Source organism: Rattus rattus, chromosome 1, assembly GCF_011064425.1.
Source record: "Rattus rattus isolate New Zealand chromosome 1, Rrattus_CSIRO_v1, whole genome shotgun sequence".
NCBI classification, from domain to species: Eukaryota; Metazoa; Chordata; class Mammalia; order Rodentia; family Muridae; genus Rattus; species Rattus rattus.
Window position 1 is genome coordinate 185,303,048 of NC_046154.1, and position 21,240 is coordinate 185,324,287.

At 39.3% G+C, this 21,240-nt stretch overlaps 1 protein-coding gene across 2 annotated transcripts in view; it reads right to left on the bottom strand.

Annotated features, from left to right (window-relative positions):
- The window catches only part of Acss3 (acyl-CoA synthetase short chain family member 3), a 185,620-nt gene that overhangs the window by 104,627 nt on the left and 59,753 nt on the right, over positions 1-21,240 (bottom strand). For both annotated transcript variants that reach the window (XM_032912114.1, XM_032912106.1), the window contains exons 3-5: positions 19,341-19,529; positions 15,459-15,593; positions 11,615-11,755 (exon numbers count right to left, since the gene is read on the bottom strand). In XM_032912114.1, the coding sequence (XP_032768005.1) occupies positions 11,615-11,755; positions 15,459-15,593; positions 19,341-19,529 (465 nt within the window). The remainder of the gene's footprint in view (positions 1-11,614; positions 11,756-15,458; positions 15,594-19,340; positions 19,530-21,240) is intronic.

The following is a 21,240-nucleotide window of genomic DNA, read 5'->3' on the forward strand; positions in this document are numbered from 1 at the left end:
ACAGCAGATGTTGGTGAGGATGTGGAGAAAGAGGAACACTCCTCCACTGTTGGTGGGACTGCAAGCTGATAAAACCACTTTGGAAATCATTCTAGCTGTCTCTGAGAAAATTGGAAATAGTTCTACCTGAAGACCCAGCTATACCACTCCTGGGCATATCCCCAAAAGATGCTCCAACATATATCAAGACACATGCTCCACTATGTTCATAGCAGCCTTATTTATAATAACCAGAAGCTGGAAACAACCCAGATGACCCTCAACAGAAGAATGGATACAGAAAATGTGGTACATCTACACAGTGGAGTACTATGCAGTGATTAAAAACAATGACTTCATGAAATTCTTAGGCAAATGTATGGAGCTAGAAAATATCCTGAGTGAGGTAACCCAAACACAAAAGAATACACATGGTATGTATTCATTAATAAGTGGATATTAGCCCAAAAGCCCAGAATGCCCATAATATTACCCACAGAACATATAGAGTGTAGAAGACCAGGGTGTGAATGCTTCAGTCATGCATTGTGGGGGGAACAGAACTTTTATGGGAAGTGGAGAGAAAGGGAGACCAGGGAGGGAGAAAGGAGGGGGAGGAAATAAGGGTGGCAATATTAGGATCGAGAGGAGACGTGAGAGAGGTACAGAGGTTCTGGAAATCAAACAAAAATATGTAGCAAGGGGGATGACAAACTGGGGATAGCAACTGAAGGATCCCAAACACCAGGGAAACGTGAGGCTAGCAGACCCCAAGGGGATGACTTTAGCCAAAATGCACAGAGAAGGGAGAGATAGGTCCTGTAGAGACCTCTTCCAGCAGATAGGCATTGCCACTTGGTCGAGGACATCCAACCATTGCAAAGACTTTAATCCAGAAATGTTCCTGAGCAAAGGAAGAACTGGAACAAAAAATGGAACAGAGACTGAAGGAAGGGCCAACCAGGGACTGTCCCACCTGGGGATCCATCATGTCTGCAGACATCAAACCCAACACTGTTGCTGTGGTCAAGAGGTGCTTGCTAACGGGAGCCTAGTGTGGTGGTTTCCTGAAGAAGTCCGGCCAGCAACTGACCAATGCAGATGTGGATGCTTGGAGCTAACTATCAGACAGAGCTCAGGGAACCTGGTAGGGGAGCTGGCAGAAAGACTAGAGGAGCAGGCGGGAATTACATCCCCATTGGAAGAACAACATAGGCTGGCCAGACCACCCAGTTCTCCCAGAGTCTAGACCACCAACCAAGCAGTGTACCTGGAGGGAGCCATGACTCCAGATACATATATAACAGAGGATGGCCTTGCCTGACAGCAACAGGAAGAGAGCCCCTTGGCCCCCCGGAGGCTTAATGCCCCAGAGTGGGGAAATGCTGGAGAGGTGGGACTGGAGAGTGTGGGTTGGTGGGGGGGAACTCTCATACAGGCAAAGAGGGGGTGGATGTGGGATGGTAGAACTGGCGGAGGAGATAACTGGGAGGTGGAATATCACTTGAGATGTAAACAAATGGAATGATTAATAATAAAAAATGTAAGTGGCATAAAAATCTGACATCAATGTATACAAAATATTTACAAATCTTAGGTCTCCCAAAAGGAAGAAAATATGTTTGAGGGTCTGAGACCTGTATCGACATTTCATTTTGCAAGAAAGAGGAGGGTCATAACCATAAGGAAACTAATAAAACCTAAGAAGCCCAAGAGCTTAGGAATTTACAAGGCTCAAAGGCTTAATTCCCCAAGGGATAAGCAGTAAGCAATTGCTAGGAGAAAGGATACTCTCCAGTAGAGCTGCCTGGAAGTTGTGCAGGGAGCTGCAAGGATTCTGAGTCCATGAGCTGTCAGTCACTCATGTGGCAGTGGGATTTCAGCAGTGCAGCTAGCTGCCTTTACGTCACGTATGCTCCATGGAACAACCTCTAACAAATTCATTAGTTCAATATCATAGACTTGGCATGGATTGTTTCCTTGCTCTCTCATCAGTGCCCAGTCTGAGGAAAAAAGCATGTGCTTATATCTCTTCCCCAAGTGTTACATAGTGCAATTGGTAACCAGTTACTGACAGAACCAAAGGTTTGTTGTGTAGGAGAAATTGCATGGCCCTTGCAAAAGTGAGAGCACATGCAATGGAAGATGATTCACCCACGGGTAGATTATTTGCAAAGACAACATTTGTATAGCTACCTGTCTTAGGGTTTTTATTAACGTGAAGAGGCACCATGACCACTGTAACTCTTGTAAAGGAAACATTTAATTGGGGTTGGCTTACACAGATTTAGTAAATTATCATGGTGGGAGACATGGCAGATGTAATGCTGGGGAGGTGGCTAAGAGTTCTATATCTTGATCTGCAGGCAGCAGGGAATGAATCAGCTTGAGCTCCTGAGACCTCTAAGCCTAGTAACGCTAGCCTAGAGACCCTAGTAACATACTTTCTCCAACAAGGCTACGCCTACTCCAATAAGTCACACCTCCCAATAGTATCACTCCCTATAAATCGAGTATTCAAACACATGAGTCTATGGGGTCCATTCCTATTCAAACCACTGCACTACCTTTCCCTATGTTATAAGGGATACTGTGCCATCTTACTGTAGTGGAATATATATATATATATATATATATATATATATATATATTTGTGTTGTGTGAGTGTGTGTGTGTGAGAGAGAGAGTGGGGAGGGAAAGAGAGAGAGAGAGTTAGAGTTGCAATGAACAGACATTTACATGTTATCTTCCACATAAGTCAGTGATTGGGGGAGTGGGTAGAATAAAAGTGAGGATGAAACAGACATGTTGGTTTGCCATTTCTTAACATTGACAGGCTGCAAGAGGGAAGCAAGACAAATCAAATATGTACGGAAGACTCCTTCCTAATATCCACATTCAGGAAACTCACAGGAAGAATTAGAGAATGAGACAAGGCCAGAATAACGTTGAAATGAGGGGGAAAAAATGCCCTTTAGGTCTGCCCTTTAACACAAAGGAAGTGATCAGCCCATCGTTCAGTGTTCAGCATGTAGATGAGGGCTTTAATAGTGGTCCAGTGCAGGAAACTGAGATGATCAGGGAATAGGCTGCCTTTGAAGAGTCTGCATTAGTCAAGAATTTCCAAAGAATGAAAGCACCTGGTCTAGCCTGATTTGTAAGGCTGTGGGACATGTGGGTTAATAGGATCAGTCTGGATGCTGTGGAGGTGGAAAAATGGACTTCCCTAAATTTGCTTCATTCAAAAAAAAAAAAAAAAAAAGACTATACCCTGCAGCAAGATAAGGGAAGTCAGTCAATGGTACATTGGCTCATTTGGACTGAGCCATTAAAGGCTGTTGGTTACCACTGACTGATCCCTCCATAAATATCAGAAGCCAGAAAACCATGGATGAAGACAGGGATTATTAATGGCACTAATTATAAAAGAGGTCATAGTTTGATCTCCAGTTCACTGGACTGGAGAGGACTGTATTCATTAGGAGAGTTACAAAAGAAGTTGATTCATCAGATACCAGAGGACTGGCATGGGCTTTGTGACAGTTAATGTCAATTGACAACTTGTCTACATTCTTCATTATCTAAGACACAAACTTCTGGGTAGGTCTGTGAAGGATTTTCTAGATTAGACTAATTGAAATAGAATGAGCCAAGCTAAGAGTGTATGTTTCTATTCCATGGACTATGATCCTCGACTGTGTGATAAAGAGGGAATAAGTTCAGTGTACCCTTGAACTTTGTGGGAAATATAAAAGACATTTGTTTATAAAGTTATTTGTAGAGTATTGTGTCAAGGCAACAGGAAAATTATTTCCCAGAAAATCTGCACTGTGTTTGCATCTGCGATGACCTGACTCTGTGGTTCTTAGGCCTTCGGAACTGGTTTTCCAGGGAAAACGTTGGGGAGTCTGAAATACTGGTTAGGAAATCCCCCACAAATGTAACTTGATAAGCTAATGCCATCTGCTGGGAGTTTGGAAGGACAGGATGCCATGCTAAATTCACATGGCAGCGGCCTTATTCAAGAGGTTCCAAAAGCTATCAGAAACTGGGCTAGAGGTCACCTATGTTATGTTCTGGGAGATAATCTGGTTGCATTCTACCTGTGCTGTGAGAACTTTATCGTGGCTCAATCCCAAAGTAAAGTTAATGTTTGGCAGAAGAAATCTCAAGACAGGTTCCCATTGGGGTTATGTCATATTTACTGACAACTGCTCATATCTACATAGAAAGAAATCGAAAGGATCAAGCAGAAAAGAAAAGAAAAGCTGGTTACACAGAGTAGAGGTGGCCCAAGGGATAGGCTATATGTGCTTCAGGTGGCAGAGCTGCAGGATTAAGCACTCAAGGTAATTCCTCCCAGGTGATTCCACCACAATCTCTAGGTGCAGGGCATGGAGCTGCAGGATTTGGAATTTGTCCCCACCGGATTTCTATCTTTCTGTTTCCCTTTTCCTGGCTCTGTCACCTTTCTTCTATATAGAATGGGACTATTGGTTCTGTGACACTGTATATAGGAACAATGAAACATGCTTTTATTTTTAATTTTATAGAAGCTCAAATCAAGTAATTGTTCTGATCCCCGGAAGAGTCTTTAGACTATTCAACAGTATTAGTATTACTAAATACTATAAGTTCTTTATGATGGACTGAATTTATTTTACACAATGACATGACCAGAAGCTTAAGGGCACAAGGAGTGAAGGTTAATGGGTGAAAAGTTGTCTACTGGGGAGCTGGGGTGATCACTCTGTGGGGGAAGTATTTGCCGTGCAAGCATGAAGATCTGAGTTTAGATAGATAGAACTCATGGAAAGTTCTATTAAATAGTGTATGGCTGTAATCACAGTGTCCGACAGAAATGGGAGGTAGATATAAGAGAATCTAGGTCAGGAAACAAGGGACATATTTCAGCAAAATGGATGACAAGAACCAACATCTTCAGTGCTCTTCTGACCACACATAGCCAGTGGCAATGTACATGCCCCCCCTCTCAACACACACACACACACACACACACACACACACACACACACACACACACACACACACACACATATTCACTGTGGATACAACATAACTACCTGCCTCAAAATTTTGCTCTCTTGACCTCTCTATCATGATGGATAGTAGCCTTGAATTGTGCATTGAAGTATGTATAAACTCTCTAAGCTTTATAGTTTGTTTCTGTTTCATTTCCTGTCTTTTGGTTTGGGTTTTTGGGGGCGGGGGATGAGGAATTTTGTGGTAGCAATAAGAAGACCCACTAAAATGGACCTTTGGAAACACCCATTCAGAGCCTGCCCCACATGTGGCCCATACATATACAGTCACCCAAGTAGATAAGATGGATGAAGCAAAGGAGTGCAGGACGACAGGAACCGGATGTAGATCGCTCCTGAGAGACACAGCCAGAATACAGCAAATACAGAGGCGAATGCCAGCAGCAAACCACTGAACTGAGAACGGGACCCCCGTTGAAGGAATCAAAGAAAGAACTGAAAGAGCTTAAAGGGGCTTGAGACCCTATATGAACAACAATGCCAACCAACCAGAGCTTCCAGGGACTAAGCCACTACCTAAAGACTATACATGGACTGACCCTGGGTTCCAACGTCATAGGTAGCAATGAACAGCCTAGTAAGAGCACCAGTGGAAGGGGAAGCCCTTGGTCTTGCCAAGACTGAACACCTAGTGAATGTGATTGTTGGGTGGAGAGTGGTAATAGGGGGAGGATGGGGAGGGGAACACCCATGTAGAGGGGGAGGGGAGGGGTTGGGGGATGTTGGCCTGGAAACCGGAAAGGGGAATAACAATGGAAATGTAAATAAGAAATACTCAAGTTAATAAAGATAAAAAAAATGGACCTTTGGCATCTTTGCTAAATGCCATGTTGGGACATGGGCTTAAAGAGGAAGGTTCTAGCAGATCTCAATGATTTATCCAGGTATCCAAAGTGCTGAAACAATTGGGAAAGAAAAGGGTGACCAAAAGTTAAAACAAACAAAAAAAGTCAGTGGAAAAAATGTGGCAAGATCTGGGTCCAGCCAGATGTCCTAGAGAAGAAAACAGAAAACCAGGTGCTATGCTATTTACATCTGGATTGCTTTAAATCTTAGGTATTGATCCATGGAAAACCCAAGTGATGAAATTTTCTAAGTAAAATTAATTTTAAACAATTATGTTTCTCCTAGGAGTTGGTAATTAAAGTATGTGGTTTACATTTTCTCTCTTTCAAAAACAATACACTGGGTGTAGAGATTTCTCCTCTGTCCAAGGACCTTTCAATAGCCAGGTGTGACTAAGTGAAAGTCAAGGGTATGGAGCTTTCCAGAATTTATTGGTAAGTACGTGGAGGCCTTCTCCATTGGCAAGCAACCAGAACACGGCCCTACTCACTCTTCGACATAAATCAAACCCAAAAATGCACACAGTCTGACCCCATCAAGGATGTTTGGTTTGGGGATATGCGGAGGGGCAGCAGTACAGCAGTAACCCAAGATCTGAAGGCCAGATGACTGAAGGAAATTAAATGTGAATTATGGAGGACTGAATGGCTAGTGTATCTCATCAATGGCAAATGTCACTCTTTAGATGAAGTAAATGATAAACAGTGGGGATATCTCCATATTACATTGAATGGTGATATTTATTTTTTGTGTCCCTTTAACCATTTAAGACCATTACACTATGGCATAAAAGAGGCAATACTGGGCCTTCAGAAACCCTGCCTAAAATGTGTGAAATCAGGTTTCACTATATTGTTCTAATATTGAATGTTTGGGGACATCTGTAATGATAATATAAGCAGCATTTAAGGAGTTTGAAAGAAAGTATTCTGTATAGAAAATCTACACGTGATCCCTCCCTCTCCCTCCCTCTCCATCTTTCTCTCCCTCTCCCTTTCCCTCTCCCTCTCCTTCCCTTCCTCTCTCTTGGATAGCTTGCTAAAGAAGGGATACATCCCTATGGATTTATACCTATGGTAGCCCAATAAACTATTAAAGGCTTTGGACTGATGTGATTTTATTTTAGAATTAGAGGGTAGGTCCCTAGTGCTAAGGATATCACAGGTTTTGGTTATAGGACATGGACAAAACAAGATGAAATTACAATGGAAGTCCCTTCCCCTTTAAGTGGCTTTTGTGATATTGTGCACACCACTATGGCTAAATTATCACCTAGTTCTCTGCTCAGTATGGACCATGAATACCAGACTACCAGTATGACAGGGCAATACATGTCTATTGACAAGACAGTATTAAATTCAATCAATTGTTTTCTAATTCAATGTTGGGATCCTTCCACTGAGGAATTTATTCTTAATTTTGTAGCACACGACAAAGACTTAGGCCTGGGGAGGTCAGGTCGCAGAAAGAAAGTGATCACTATTATTTTGTTAAATGGTTGTGAGGTGTCTGATAATTGCTGTCTAAATATTTGATTTTTATACATAGACCATTAAACACTGGTTGGTTGTGAGGAGAAAGTTATTTCTCCAATAGATGGTGATTACTGCAATTTCATAACAGATCATCATCTGGAGAATAAGTGACTGTTGCCATGGCATTGTGGCCCAATCCTCCACCATAAATGAAATAAAATAACCTAACTAAATATATCACACCCTCCAAGATTCAGGGAACTTGATGGAAGAGCAAAGGGGGAAAATGCAAGAGCATTGGTAGGGGACAAAAGCCTACATAGCTATTTCCTCAAAATTGACATATTCCCCATTGTAGAGAAAAGAAGTTCATAAAGTACAGGAACTTTATCTTCTATTAGTTACTGTACCTGGTTTTACGTGGAAGTCCATTATCTACTTGAGCTTTGTACAGGGCGATAAGAATAGATTGATTTGCATTCTTCTACATGATGACCTCCAGTTGAACCAGCACCATTTGTTGAAAATGCTATCTTTTTTCCATTGGATGGTTTTAGCTCCTTTGTCAAAGATCAAGTGACCACAGGTGTGTGGGTTCATTTCTGGGTCTTCAATTCTGTTCCACTGAAATTTTTTTTCAGAAAACTGGACATAGTACTACCTGAGGACCCAGCTATACCATTCCTGAGTACATACCCAAGAGATGCTCCAACATATAACAAGGACACATGCTCCACTATGTTCATAAAATCCTTACTTATAATAACTAGAAGCTGGAAAGAACCCAGATATCCTTCAGCAGAGAAATGGATTCAGAAAATGTGGTACATTTACTCAATGGAGTACTACTCAGCTATTAAAAACAATGACTTCATGAAATTCTTAGGCAAATGGATGGAACTAGAAAATATCCTGAGTGAGATAACCCAGTGACAAAAGAGCACACATGGGATGCACTCACTGATAAGTGGATATCAGCCCAAAAGCTAGGAATACCCAAGATACAATTTACAGACCAAATGAAGTTCAAGAAGAAGAAAGACCAAAGTGTGGATGCTTCAGTCCTTCTTAGAAGGGGGAACAAAAATATTCATAGGAGGGGATATGGAGACAAAGTTTGGAGCAGAGACTGAAGGAAAGGCCATCCAGAGACTGTCCCACCTGGGGATCCATCCCATATGCTGACAGGAAGCCCAGACACTATTGTACATGCCAAGAAGTGCATGCTGACAGGACCCTGATATAGCTGTCTCCTGAGAGGCTCTGCCAGAGCATAACAAATACAGAGGCGAATGCTCACAGCCAACCATTGGACTGAGAATGGGGTCTCCAATGGAGGAGTTAGAGAATGGACTAAGGTAGCTGAGGGGGTTTACAACTCCATAGGAAGAACAACAATACTAACCAACCAGAGCTCCCAGGGACTAAACCATCATCCAAAAAGTACACATGGACAGACCAATGGCTCCAGATGCATATATAGCAGAAGATGCCTTGTAGGACATCAGTGAAAGAAGAGGCCCTTGGTCCTGTGAGGACTTGATGCCCCAGTGTAGGGGAATGTCAAGGCAGGGAGGGAGGAGAGAATGGGTGGGTAGGTGGGGGAGCACCCTTATGAAAGCAGGCAGAGGGGAGAGGGATAGGGTTTCCAGAGGGAAAGCAAGAAAGGGATAACATTTGAAGTGTTAATAAAGAAAATATCCAATTAAAAAGTAATGAAGTACAGGAATCTAATGAAATGTACAAAGCTTGGAAAGACCAGAATGCTAAGCGATTTGCAACACCCATCATTGAGGTGGTGGAAGAACACTAATGAATTGCTAGAGAAGTGGAAAGTCTCTGGCAGAGCTCCTACACAGTGGGTCCTGATCTTGCAGGGATACGGCTCTCATATCATGCTGAGAGGAAGAGTTTGGTGATGCTGCTACCTCTGATTCACCATGCTTACCCGAGCAACCCCTCACCTATGCTCCTGGTAAGCAATAGCAATTTTGTCGGTGTGTCACAGTGCTCCATCTGTGGTAAAGAGCTATTTATTCACCTCTATCCAGGAAAAAGCACACAATGGCATACCACCTGTCATATTTTACAAAATCCACCCACTCTCTTATTTGAAAGCCAGACCCCCACACTGATGATCCACGAGGGCTTATCCACAGGTCCCTGTGTAGCTTGTGGGATCAGGCTCATTTCCAATTACTGACTGTACTAGTATTAATATCCCCGAAATATACCACCCACAATATGTTCAGCACCGGTCTCCTTTCCCATATCAAGATTATCTTCTTATTATCTATTCAAAATCCTGGTTTCTTCTTGGTCTCATTCCTAACTATGAACTAAGTCTGATTCATACTAACTAATGGTGCTGTTCTAAGTAAAACTCTAAGCCATGTAACCTGAAAAGAAAAATCTTCTTGTCCTTGTTGTTCCCTCCTCTACAAAGTGATTACTGTCTGTATTACTCACACCTGGGTACATTCCCACCCTTATAAGTCAGAACAACTAGGAATTACTCATATTTTATCTGGCTTTCTCCAACAATGAAATAAATTTTCTTCAAGATAGTCTATTAATTCGGAACAGATAGAATATGGAAGAAAAGATTATTTTCAGTTCAGGCATGAATATATATACATATACATATACATATATATATGTATATATATATACATACATACATATTCTTTTAACAAACAAAAGTGGGATGTTTTCTGAAATGGGCCTCTTAAGTTTGATGAGCTTATACAATTTTCAATGTTAGGGTTTTCCTTTCATATTAAAACTTTTATTTAAAAAAATATATCTTTGCTGAACTCTGGGTAATTCCATGGAGAAATGCCCAGTCAAACTGCATAGGGCTTGTTAGCAAAAAACAAAATGAGAATAAATCAGTTGGACTGCTTAAACAAACCAATCTTGGTCTTCAGTAGTGAAGAAATAACTATTTCTCAGATAACTAGAGTTGGAAAACAGAATTCCTAAATGATAATTCAATAAAAGCAAATATCGTTTTATATATGCACATATTTATTTAGGTAAACGACAAAAGAACAAGAGATTATTAGGCATCAACTCCATGCAAACACAATAGAAGAAACCATGCATTGAAACATGTCATTACAGAGGATGTACTCTAGCAGCTGCTTTCCTTCCCACATATAACTCTGTGTGGACTACTGTGTTTCCTCTTCAGAGTAAATCTAATGGAGTTATTATCCTAATATGCTTGACATTATGTTTGCCAAAATTTTAAATACATAAGGATGATAAAGAAATACTACTATGACATGTACAGAATTTTGAAAGATTGGTCTCCCTAAAAAATTCTGATTTAATGAATATTAAACCATCTAATGAAGATAAACAAGGAAAATATGAAGTTGCATACAGGATCTACTTCTCACATACTATTTGTTGAAAATATTTATGAATACTGATGATTTCCTCTTTTTGCTTTGCAAAGACACCTTTCATAATAGATGGATGAAAAGATGTCAAGTCTTTCCTTATTATAAATCAAATAGTTGAATGGTTTGGATAAATGGCCTTTGACTCAAGTTGTCTAGACTTCAAGTTCTGCTTTATAACAAGATATTGAATGATTCTTGGTCAAAGGTGTATTTCAAGGCTGGCAAGATGGCTCAGAAGGTCAGAGAACTTGCCACTTAGTATGATGTCCTTGTTTGATCACTATAACCCATCTAACCAAAGGAAAGAACCAATTCTCATCTCCTGTCCTCTAACTTTCTCAGGCATGCTGTGGCATACCTCTTATATACACACTGCACATATAATGAAAATACATGAAATTATTCATTTCATAATGTATAGAATGTAAACCTCCATTTTTAAAGAATACAAATTTCCTTTCAAATATATCTTTTACTTTCAGTTCTAGTGCCACTAATTTATTTTAGTAAATAATCATTCACTAACAAGTAATATATACATATATATTTCAACATATCATTAAACCAATCAATATTCAGTTGACTGCATACCTACTTTATCAGTTTACCAAAACAAGTATTTATTGCTGACTTCTGAGAATTTTGAATACAGATGATGAAAGTCTTTCCTTTTAAACATATTTGTACAAAATTCATTTAAGGAATAATGGAATTGTTTTTAAGCATCGAGCTACAATCATTTCATTTTCTAATTTCTAATGACATTTTCATTTTCTAATCAGACGGATACCCTGCAATGGAAATCTGCCATCATGCATGTCTCAGAGGAAGCAAATACCTTAGGCAGGCCAGTTGTTCCAGATGTGTAGAGAATGTACAAGGGATGCTCTGAGAGAACAGGCACGCAGTCATGTGACTGGGCTTTTGCCATTTCTTCTTCCCAATCAAGATCACGACCTGACATCAAAGGAACTTTCTCCTACTCAGAAAAAAGGAAGTAGTCACATGCACAGTAAATAGGAGATGAAGCTACAGAAGAACAAAGCAGGGGGGCATTAATCTTTAAGTTTGAGCATCCATTAGAAAGGTGAGCTTTAATGACACTACACATTGGATTTGTGACTAAATCTCAAAGTTATGTTAAAGTAGTTTATTATTAAACTATCCTTTTACATAATCTAGTGGTTTGATGTTAGTTTACCTCTCACACGTTATTACTGCACACTAGAGCTACCCTTATACATTCCGATGTGGTGCTGTTTTTATGAATCCATGGTTTAATTATCTCAGAGACATGGTTCGAAATATAAATATGCACAAGTAACTTGAAGAACTAAGTTACAGCCTAACTTTTTAATTTGGGTCCTCTATCCTTACCAGAAAATATCACCTAATACATTCAAATATTTTTTTTTAATATAGGGACATTTGAGTGTAACACCTCAACTGCCTTTCTAATGGAGAATTCAAGTTACTTCCAAGATAAGGAAGAAATCCACTTGTGTTTTCTCAAGAGGGGAAACAATTTTTAAAATTAAAGGGCGTATATAACAGAGTCAAAATGTTTTTCTCCTTTTCAGTCATTAATGTAGCAGAAAAAAAGTCTTGATTTTCCTTCCTTAAGAACAAGGGTTTGTTGGTACAAGTTTTGTGATAATAGCCATGTTATGAATGGATATGACTTTAAATAAATTTGAACAGCCATTAAGAGGGCAGAAAGGTGAAGAAGAGTAAGAAGTGGGCTAATGGAAAGTCACTCTAATAATACATGGATGGAGGTAAGAGACTGTGCTGGCTACTTCTTGAAATAGCCAGATTCGTTGCCAGAGAAGGAATTTGTTGTTGTTATTATTGTTTGCTTGTTCATTGGTTGGTTGGTTTGATTGGATTGGATTGGGTTTGGAGACCTTAGGCTGGCCTAGAACTCCTCATATAGACTTGGCTCCAAAACCAGAGAGATTTGCCTGCCTCTGCCTGAGGAGTTCAAGGATTAAAGACATGTACCTGCTATATCATCATGTTTATACTTAAGAGATATGCAAACAGAGCCTAATCTACAAAGTTCAGTAGAGTAAATGAGCAACACAGCCAGACATAAATGGAACTATTGATTTCATCAAGATGATGTCTGGGCTACTCTAATAGGTTCTAGGGCACACACACACACACACACACACACATTCAATTTGCCAGGGTCCCTACTATTAAACAGGCTATAAATGCTTGTCATTCATCTACATGTGCACATTTACAAATTATGCATGATAAAAATATCACAAATACAATATGGGAATATATTCACATGCAGATAAAAATCTGAACTGAGCACCACTTGTAAAGTTTATATTTCAAGCACGGCCTCCCTTGAATGCATAGTAGCTGATATCACTTAAATAAACAGAACAGCTAACCGTGAGCAAATCATGCTTCCATTTCTTTTTCTGCATGAGATCCAAGTAACCAATTTTACCAAAGTTTTAACATCCCAATTGCAGGGCTGTAAAAATCATCATACTGCAAAATGAAAATCGAATTGTGATTACAAACATTTTTGATTTTTACAAGCCTCTAATGAAACGGGCACTGGAATAAATGGTTATTTCTTAGAGTAAAAAAAAATATTAAGTGTGAATAAAAAAGATCTGAGGAAATAAAGAGGGAAGTAACAACATTAACATTTATTATACAAAACAAGTGTGTGTGTGTGTGTGTGTGTGTGTTTGTATTTCTCTCTATAGGCATTGATCTTAGATATTAGAATTCTTAACGGCCAGAATAGGGAGGACACCAGGGTGACAAGTAGTGATCCTTTGGTTCTGACATGGTTTGCCTGAGGCTTAGGAATAACAGCTAAACTTTTACCTCATTTGGCAAAATTGGATGCTAGTTAATAAGATGCAATACCCAACTTCATCATTTCTTTCTCTAAAATTCAAAGCAAACCCAATCCATTGGGTTTAATTTCTGCTTAAACAATACATTTTATATAAAGACAAGATATATGAAAAGACTTTATCTGTACCTCTACAGAAAGAAGCATGTTGGAGAATGGGCAAAGGGTGTGTGTGTGTGTGTGTGTGTGTGTGTGTCTGTGTGTGTGTGTGTCTGTGTGTGTGTGTGTGTGTGTGTGTAACAGTCATGTGGATTAAGGAGCTAAAACAATTCTATGGAAAGAAGAGACTCATATTAAAATGTTAATAAAGAGACTGATTATCTAAACACAATGTGTGTGGGGGGGGCCAAAGAAATAGCATATATCTTGCTGTTTAAAGTTATCAAACCAGAGTTTCAACAGTACTCTGTCACTTAGCTAGACTGTGGCTATTTCATGACTCTTTTGTTTCTTCTGCAGTAGAATGGAACCAGTTATAAAACCCAGCCCATTGAGCTGCGAGAACTAAATGAGCAAAGGCACTTGGGAGCACTTGACCTTGCTCCCAGGTTAATGTAAGACCGTCACAAAGCCTAAGGGAATTCATATCTGCAGAAAACTATTAAGGACTCAAATAAACACTTCTGTGACCATTTTTCTGCTATTCCCAGCCCTTCCCTTGCCTAGGCTCTGTTGAGTTGCTGACTCTGTGTTCCTTGACTTAAATGGCAGCAAAATTCCCTTTAAAAATATATATGCTTGAAAGAGACTTAGCATTCTTCTCTGGGAGAGTAAGGACATTAAATTCATGGAGTGAAGCAGTTCATGCGCCAAGACACTGAAGCTCGAGGAGAGAATTTAATGTGGCAGTGATTCCTATCATGGGCTCATCAAAATGACACAGTCTTAGCAGACTAGTCTCACGGCTTGTCAATTAAAAACCTTCTGCTGTAAAGATCTCAAGAGGTCTACCAAAGGGCACACGGATGTTTGTGATTTTGTAATTTATCTTTGGCAAAGAGAATAATACTTTGCTTTAAAAAAAAATAACAACGTAACTTAGTCCTTTTGGATGTAGCTAGAGAATTGACCATGGATAGATACAATGTGAGCATCGGGTCAAGGTTACAAGGGATACTTTCACTTCTATGATTTTTCATCCTCCGTGGATTATAGAACAATTTATGTTCTATAATTTATGTGTAGAATGGACAAATTTTAATTTTCCGAGGATAATCTGTCCCTGGCTGAAAATAAACCTTCCTTAATTACTAAAAGATATTTTTTCATGTAAACCAATCAGACCTTTCTAACAGGTCATGCAGTGGAAGGTTTAAGAACACACCCTGTGCAAGTGCTTGAGGCCAGATCAGGAGTGCTAGGCAGGGTACTTCACCTTAACATACAATGATTCTTGTTGCTCATAGGAGGAACAACACTCTAACTCACACAGCGGTTCCTCGAATATAAATCCTACTAGAATCTTGAAAAAGATATCCACATTATCTTGAAAGTAAAGTAAATAGTTACTTCCTATCTATACTACTATTATCATAAAACTTAACATAATAAGTGACTGCCCAGGAGAACAAGCATTCATTTCACTTGCATTTGTATGCCTTCATATTAGTTATTTTCACCTAGTTTTCCACACACACTATCGTCCACATCTTTTTTCCCCTCCCATAATTGCAATTGTATTCAGGATATTTAATAGTTTATGACTCAACTGTAGTTTTCAAAAGTATAAAACTAAAATTATCTTTTGGCACAATATTGCCAGGAAAAAGAAATGAAAGTTTCAGCTTACCATATTTGGACGGTTGTAAATGAGGAGTCTGTCTGGTTTGTGTTGTCCTATTCTGAGAGCTTCTTCTAGAAGGGGCATGTACTCTACCTTCCTCCCAGGCTCAATGCCGAATGATGCTGTAACAACCACCTTAGGCTAAAATGGAAAGAAGAAAAAGAGGAAAGCTTTAACCATGGTAGTGAAGGAAATCACACAATAATTCAGTGTAGATGTCAGCTTAATGTTTTGAAAGAAATGGTTGGTTTCTACTTGCTATTTAACAAATGGACTAAAAACCAACAAGTCCTTTTTTGTAAATATTTATAAGCCTAACCACTTATACATAAACCTCACATGTTCGCATTTGTACATTCAATGATATGTAGGACTCATAAATGTGATCTATATGAAATATCTTCCAGAGTATTCATTAAGCCAAGTAAATTACCTGGCACTCGGTAAAATGCTCTGTTATGTGTATATACACACAATTGTATACATACATACACACCCTAATGTACCCACATGCATGCACAGACACACACACACACACAGACATGCACACACACATGCACACATACATGCCCTAAATACTATAAAGCAGGCAATCCAAAACTTAAGAGATTTTACTGATTTTTTTCCTCGTTCTTAACATATAATTGTGCTAGCACATATTATATAGTTTTATATTGTTATTATAATAATTATTGTTTTGTTATTACTATTATAGGACAGGGCCTGGAACTCACTTCATAGAGCAGGATGCCCTCAAACTCATGGAGCTCTGTCTGCCTTTGCTTCCTGAGAACTAGGCTTACTGGGGTGTGCCAAGATACATGCCTTAGATTATTTTTCTGAAAGGGGCTGCCAAATAACTTGTCTAGATTTCACGACTTCAGGACTTCCCCCTGTCATTAAGGAACACTCATTTACATATTTTAGCTGTAATAGAAAGGTATCCCTGGAATGTGTGTTAATCTTTCTTTAGCGCATGCTGGTTATGTCTCAAATATGGAACTACAGTCCACACACATATTCCTTCACCTTCTAACACAGTAACCACTCCAATTAAACATTTGGATGTCAAATACCTTTGTGTCTCTTAGTCTTAATCGAGTGCTTACTATACCAACAGCAACCTTGAAGGTAAGCCAAATTTTTCAATTTTTATAGAAGCAAGTACATCCTTATTTTTGTTAGTGTAGTGTTCCAAGACAAGCTACCACTTAATAAATAATCAGGAAATGGATAGTCACTCTACCGTATTGCATCCGTTCTTGAAGTCTGACTTCTGATTACAATAAAGTTCATTTAGGAAAATTTAGACTATTTCAAATACACACTCATAGAGTCAATGTTGCATTTTGAATGTCACTTAATATTTATGGAGCTGAAGTTCACTGTAGTTACAAAACCTGCCTCAGGTGGCGGAGTCAGAGAGAGCTGATTCTGCCTGACTTCAGTCCCAGTATCGTAAAGTAAACTGACATTCCTTTTTTTTTTTTTTGAAAAAGCAAGGAGGTAGAAAATAGAAACAAGTCTTGTTTCATTTTATTAAATTGGAATGATCCATATTTTAATTTAGTTCACATTATCTTTAATGTTTGTGAGCATAGCACTTGATGGCTTTTTCTAAGATTAGAATTTGGAACAAATGAAAGTCAACTATACAATGAATAAAAGAACACATGTGAACTTATGACATGCGAACAATTAACGTAAGTCAAAATTAGATTCTTTCTCTGGAAATAACCCCTTTCCCTTTTCTAGTATCAGTGTTTATCAGGTTGTATGGTGTTTGGACTGATTTCTCAGAATACATGCTTTCCATGTTGCTCAGTCAAAGTAACGTGGTTTTTTTTTAATCCTACTGTTTAAATCATAATATGAAAACAGGCATTTCAACTCATGAATTTATTTCAATTTGACATGATGAATGGCTTTGCATATAGTAGCATGCACTGCGCCCTAAATCCATAGTGAGGTCAATTATGCATGTGTGTGTGCTGTTAATGAAATTCTTCCAATGATATAGCACAGACTTTTTATTTTTCTATATTAATTTTCTTATATGTTGTGAAAGTTTTCATTAAAACGAGTAATGCATCCAATGCGTTTGTCAAGATGGTGTTCAGGGTTTCAGTTTCCCTAAACAGAAATTAGAGCCTCCTCAATTTTTTTCCCTTCTATTTACGAGCCCTCTAATTCCTTTAGGGTAGCTTTATTGTTGATGATGCTGTTTGCTTGCTTGCTGGTGGACCTTAACGTACTACATTTTTTTAAAAGAAGAAAAAGCAAACAACAAAACATAACAAACCCAGGTACTTGATTCACAAAATTATTTCCCAGTTCTAATACCTGATTGCTTTCCAGATGAAGCAGATATGCTACAGTCTTACACCATGCCTGCCTTGCAATGTCTAATACACTAACTCTTAGTCCTCCCAGGAATGTCTCATTTGGGGCTTGGGGAAATGTAAGGTAAGCCGTCTCCTCCTTCCCTCCTTGATCTTCCTGCCACCATTTCCTCCACACATTCACAAATGTTTTGCAAACAGGATGTGTACCAAGGATCCTTGCTCAAGCTTTCCTCGCTACAAGGCTGTCTCCTAAAATACAACTCTTGCCTACTTAAAACATTTCACTGTTTTTTTTTTCTGTAAGCTCAGCGGAATCTGAGTTAGGGGGCTCTCTCCCTACTTAACACACTAATGTGCATGATCTCTCCAAATTACTCTTCCTCATTCTTGCCTCTAGATGCTGGTTGGTATCATTTGAGTATCTCATTGTCTCATTCTGATCAACCAGGTATCACAGCCAAGATTCCACTCAAATACTTCTATTTTCCAGGAATTCTTCTTTAGCTGCCCAACAAAAAGACTATGTCCTTACCTCTAAATGAAAAGCCTATGCTATTTTTTGTCGTTTTCCTGTGACACAGATATATTCATCCCTCTCTGTGGCTCCATTGGTGCTACACTAGCAGCTGAATGGCCGCACCGGAAACAAGGTGACAATATAGAAATCCTAAAATATTTACTGTGTGACAGCCTACAGAAAACTGTGCGGTAACAACTGCTAAATTCATGAAATGAAGAGCCTTTTTTTTTTCAGTCGTGTAAACCATAAATTGTATATTAGATGATTTTAAACCTCTAGAATCTTTCACAATAGGTTTAAGGAATTTGTTATTTTAGTTCCCAGATTTTATCACATGACACCATGTTCCCTCTAAAGCCTCTAGCTACATGTCAATCTCTATAATAACCATGTATTGCCCACTTCTAAGAAATATCTAGACTTTATCACCTGTTTCTCTCAGGTGTCTTAGACATTTCAGTACATACAAGATAACACGTAAGTCACATGCTCCATCTCCTATTTTCTATTCCTCCAAGCCCCCTAGCAGGATGTATTTGATATGGCACTAAAAATTAGTGCATGATGAATAGATAAATACAAAAGAGGAAGAAAGAAAGGAAGGAAAAAGAAAGGAAAAGTAAAGAAGAAAGAAAAAAGGAAAGAAAGGAAGGGAGAAAAGAGAAAGGAAAAACAAAGAAGGAAGAAAAGAAAGTAAGAGAAAAAAGAAAGAAAGAAGGAAGAAAGGAAGGAAGGAAGAAAGAAAGAAAGAGAAAAAAGAAAAAAGAAAGAAAGAAAGAAAGAAAGAAAGAAAGAAAGAAAAAAAGAAAGAAAGAAAGAAAAAAAGAAAGAAAGAAAGGAAGGAAGGAAGGAAGGAAGGAAGGAAGGAAGGAAGGAAGAAAGGCAGGCAGGTAGACAGACAGACTAAGTTTGAATATTGCATTTTAAAGTAAGACTAAATAGCAAAGTAACACTTAAATAAGTCCTCCACTAAGTGGTATGCTATGGGCAGCTGAATGACTTGATCCTGAAGAAAGCACTTACCTTCACGTGATCAATGCGTGTACTTAATTCCTTGGATGCAAACCCGCCGAATATGAGACTGTGGATTGCGCCTATCCTCGCACATGCCAGCATGGCGTATATTGCTTGTGGGATCATGGGCATGTAGATGACCACAGTATCACCTTTCTTGACACCTTGCTTGACCAAGACACCAGCCAGCTTAGAGACCTGTTATGAAAATCATTAGAGCTGTATTATTTCACTAAATGGGAAGCTGAGGGAGTAAGTCTAGAAGGCGGCCATCTCCTTTGTGGCAAACGAAAGGGGCTCGGAGAATGTACTTGATAATGAAGATCGTGGTTGAGACCTGGTAACGATAGTGCCTCTTCAATGTAAATGATCGCGTATGAAGGTTTATCATCACTGAGTCAGAAAACCATGTCTTCCATTTGCTTGCTCTTCGAATTTACTAAGCAACTTATCATGCCTGACTTGATATTTATGTTGAGATTTGTTTTTCCTTATAGAACTTATATTCTAAGTAGTCTGGTAAGCAGAAGGGAAAATAAGAGAGCTGTGCTGGGTTAATTATGAAAATAAAGGCATTGGGAAAGAAAACATAGCTCCATACGTAAACTCAGCCAGAGCAGATTTTACTCCACTGCTTTTCCCGTTTACAGGCTGGGCATCTGAGGTTCAGAGGTAGCACACATCTAACCAGACATCGTGTAGCCAGTAAATGAAGTCATCAGGTTTGCTGGCCTCTTCTTGGCTTTCTTAATAACTCAGGCCAATTTTTCTATACTTTTATACTATCTGTTTATGTAAAATAATTACAGAGTAATTTCCTTTTGGACCAAGTACACGTTTAGCATGTGTTTTGGGATCAATTAAAGAATATCTTTCCTTTTAAAATGCATTTCTTTTTTTTGCAATTTCTAGTAAAAATATACCAAAACAGCTCATAAGCACATGTGTAATTTACTGCAAGAAAACTTTCCACGCCCAATAACAGCAGGCTGTGTGCCCGGACTTCAGTGTAAGTCCAGGATTCTGTCCCTTAAAAACTGTTCTTACACTTAAAAGTGTTTCTACCATAATAGGAACAGTGTCTACTCTCCCTTCCCCCATGTCTTTCTCCCTACTTTCTCCCTTACTCTCCATTAGATGATAGATCAGATCTGTAAATAAGACACCACCCTCTTAGTATTTAATTTTAGCAGAATGGAAACTTGTAATTAAATATAAGTGCACATGCTTTGTTCAAAGATCATCGGTCTCCTGAGAGACACAGGAGTAGCTGCCAATGGGACAATGAGTAGAGACATCCCTAAGGAAGCCACATTTTAGAAAAGACATGTAGAAGGCTGAGAATAATAAGTAGCTATCTATAATTATGCTATTTAAGACAGAGAGAGCCTGAGCAGGTCACAGTTGAGGTACGTAAAGGGCCCAGTGGGCAACCACAAGGATTATGGCTTTTTTAAAAATGGCTGTTCAAAAAAAATGAGCAGAGGAGGCCTGTGAGAAGGAACTGGGACACACCGCTCAGGGCGTTTCTCATTACTTCTCTCTACCTCTTTTCTGATGAGTTCAGACAACTCTGAATTCTCACCATGTTTCCCTACTGTAAAGGGCTCTGATAAAAGAGAAAGGGGATGACTAGCCTGGACCCTTGCGGATTTCAGAGCCTGAACAACCAACCAAAGATCAGACACAGGCTGGACCTCGGCCTCCATGCTTATATGTGGCAGATATGCAGCTTGACCTTCCTGAGTTATCACAAAAGCTCTTGCCTGTACATGGGCTGCCTTGGGCTCAGTGGGAGAGGAAGCCCCTAGCCTCCCAGAGGCTTAAAGTGTAAGTGTGAGGGAGATACTCAGGGAAGCCCCCACCATTTACAGGAGAAGGGAAGGGGACATGGGGGAAAGACTTTGGG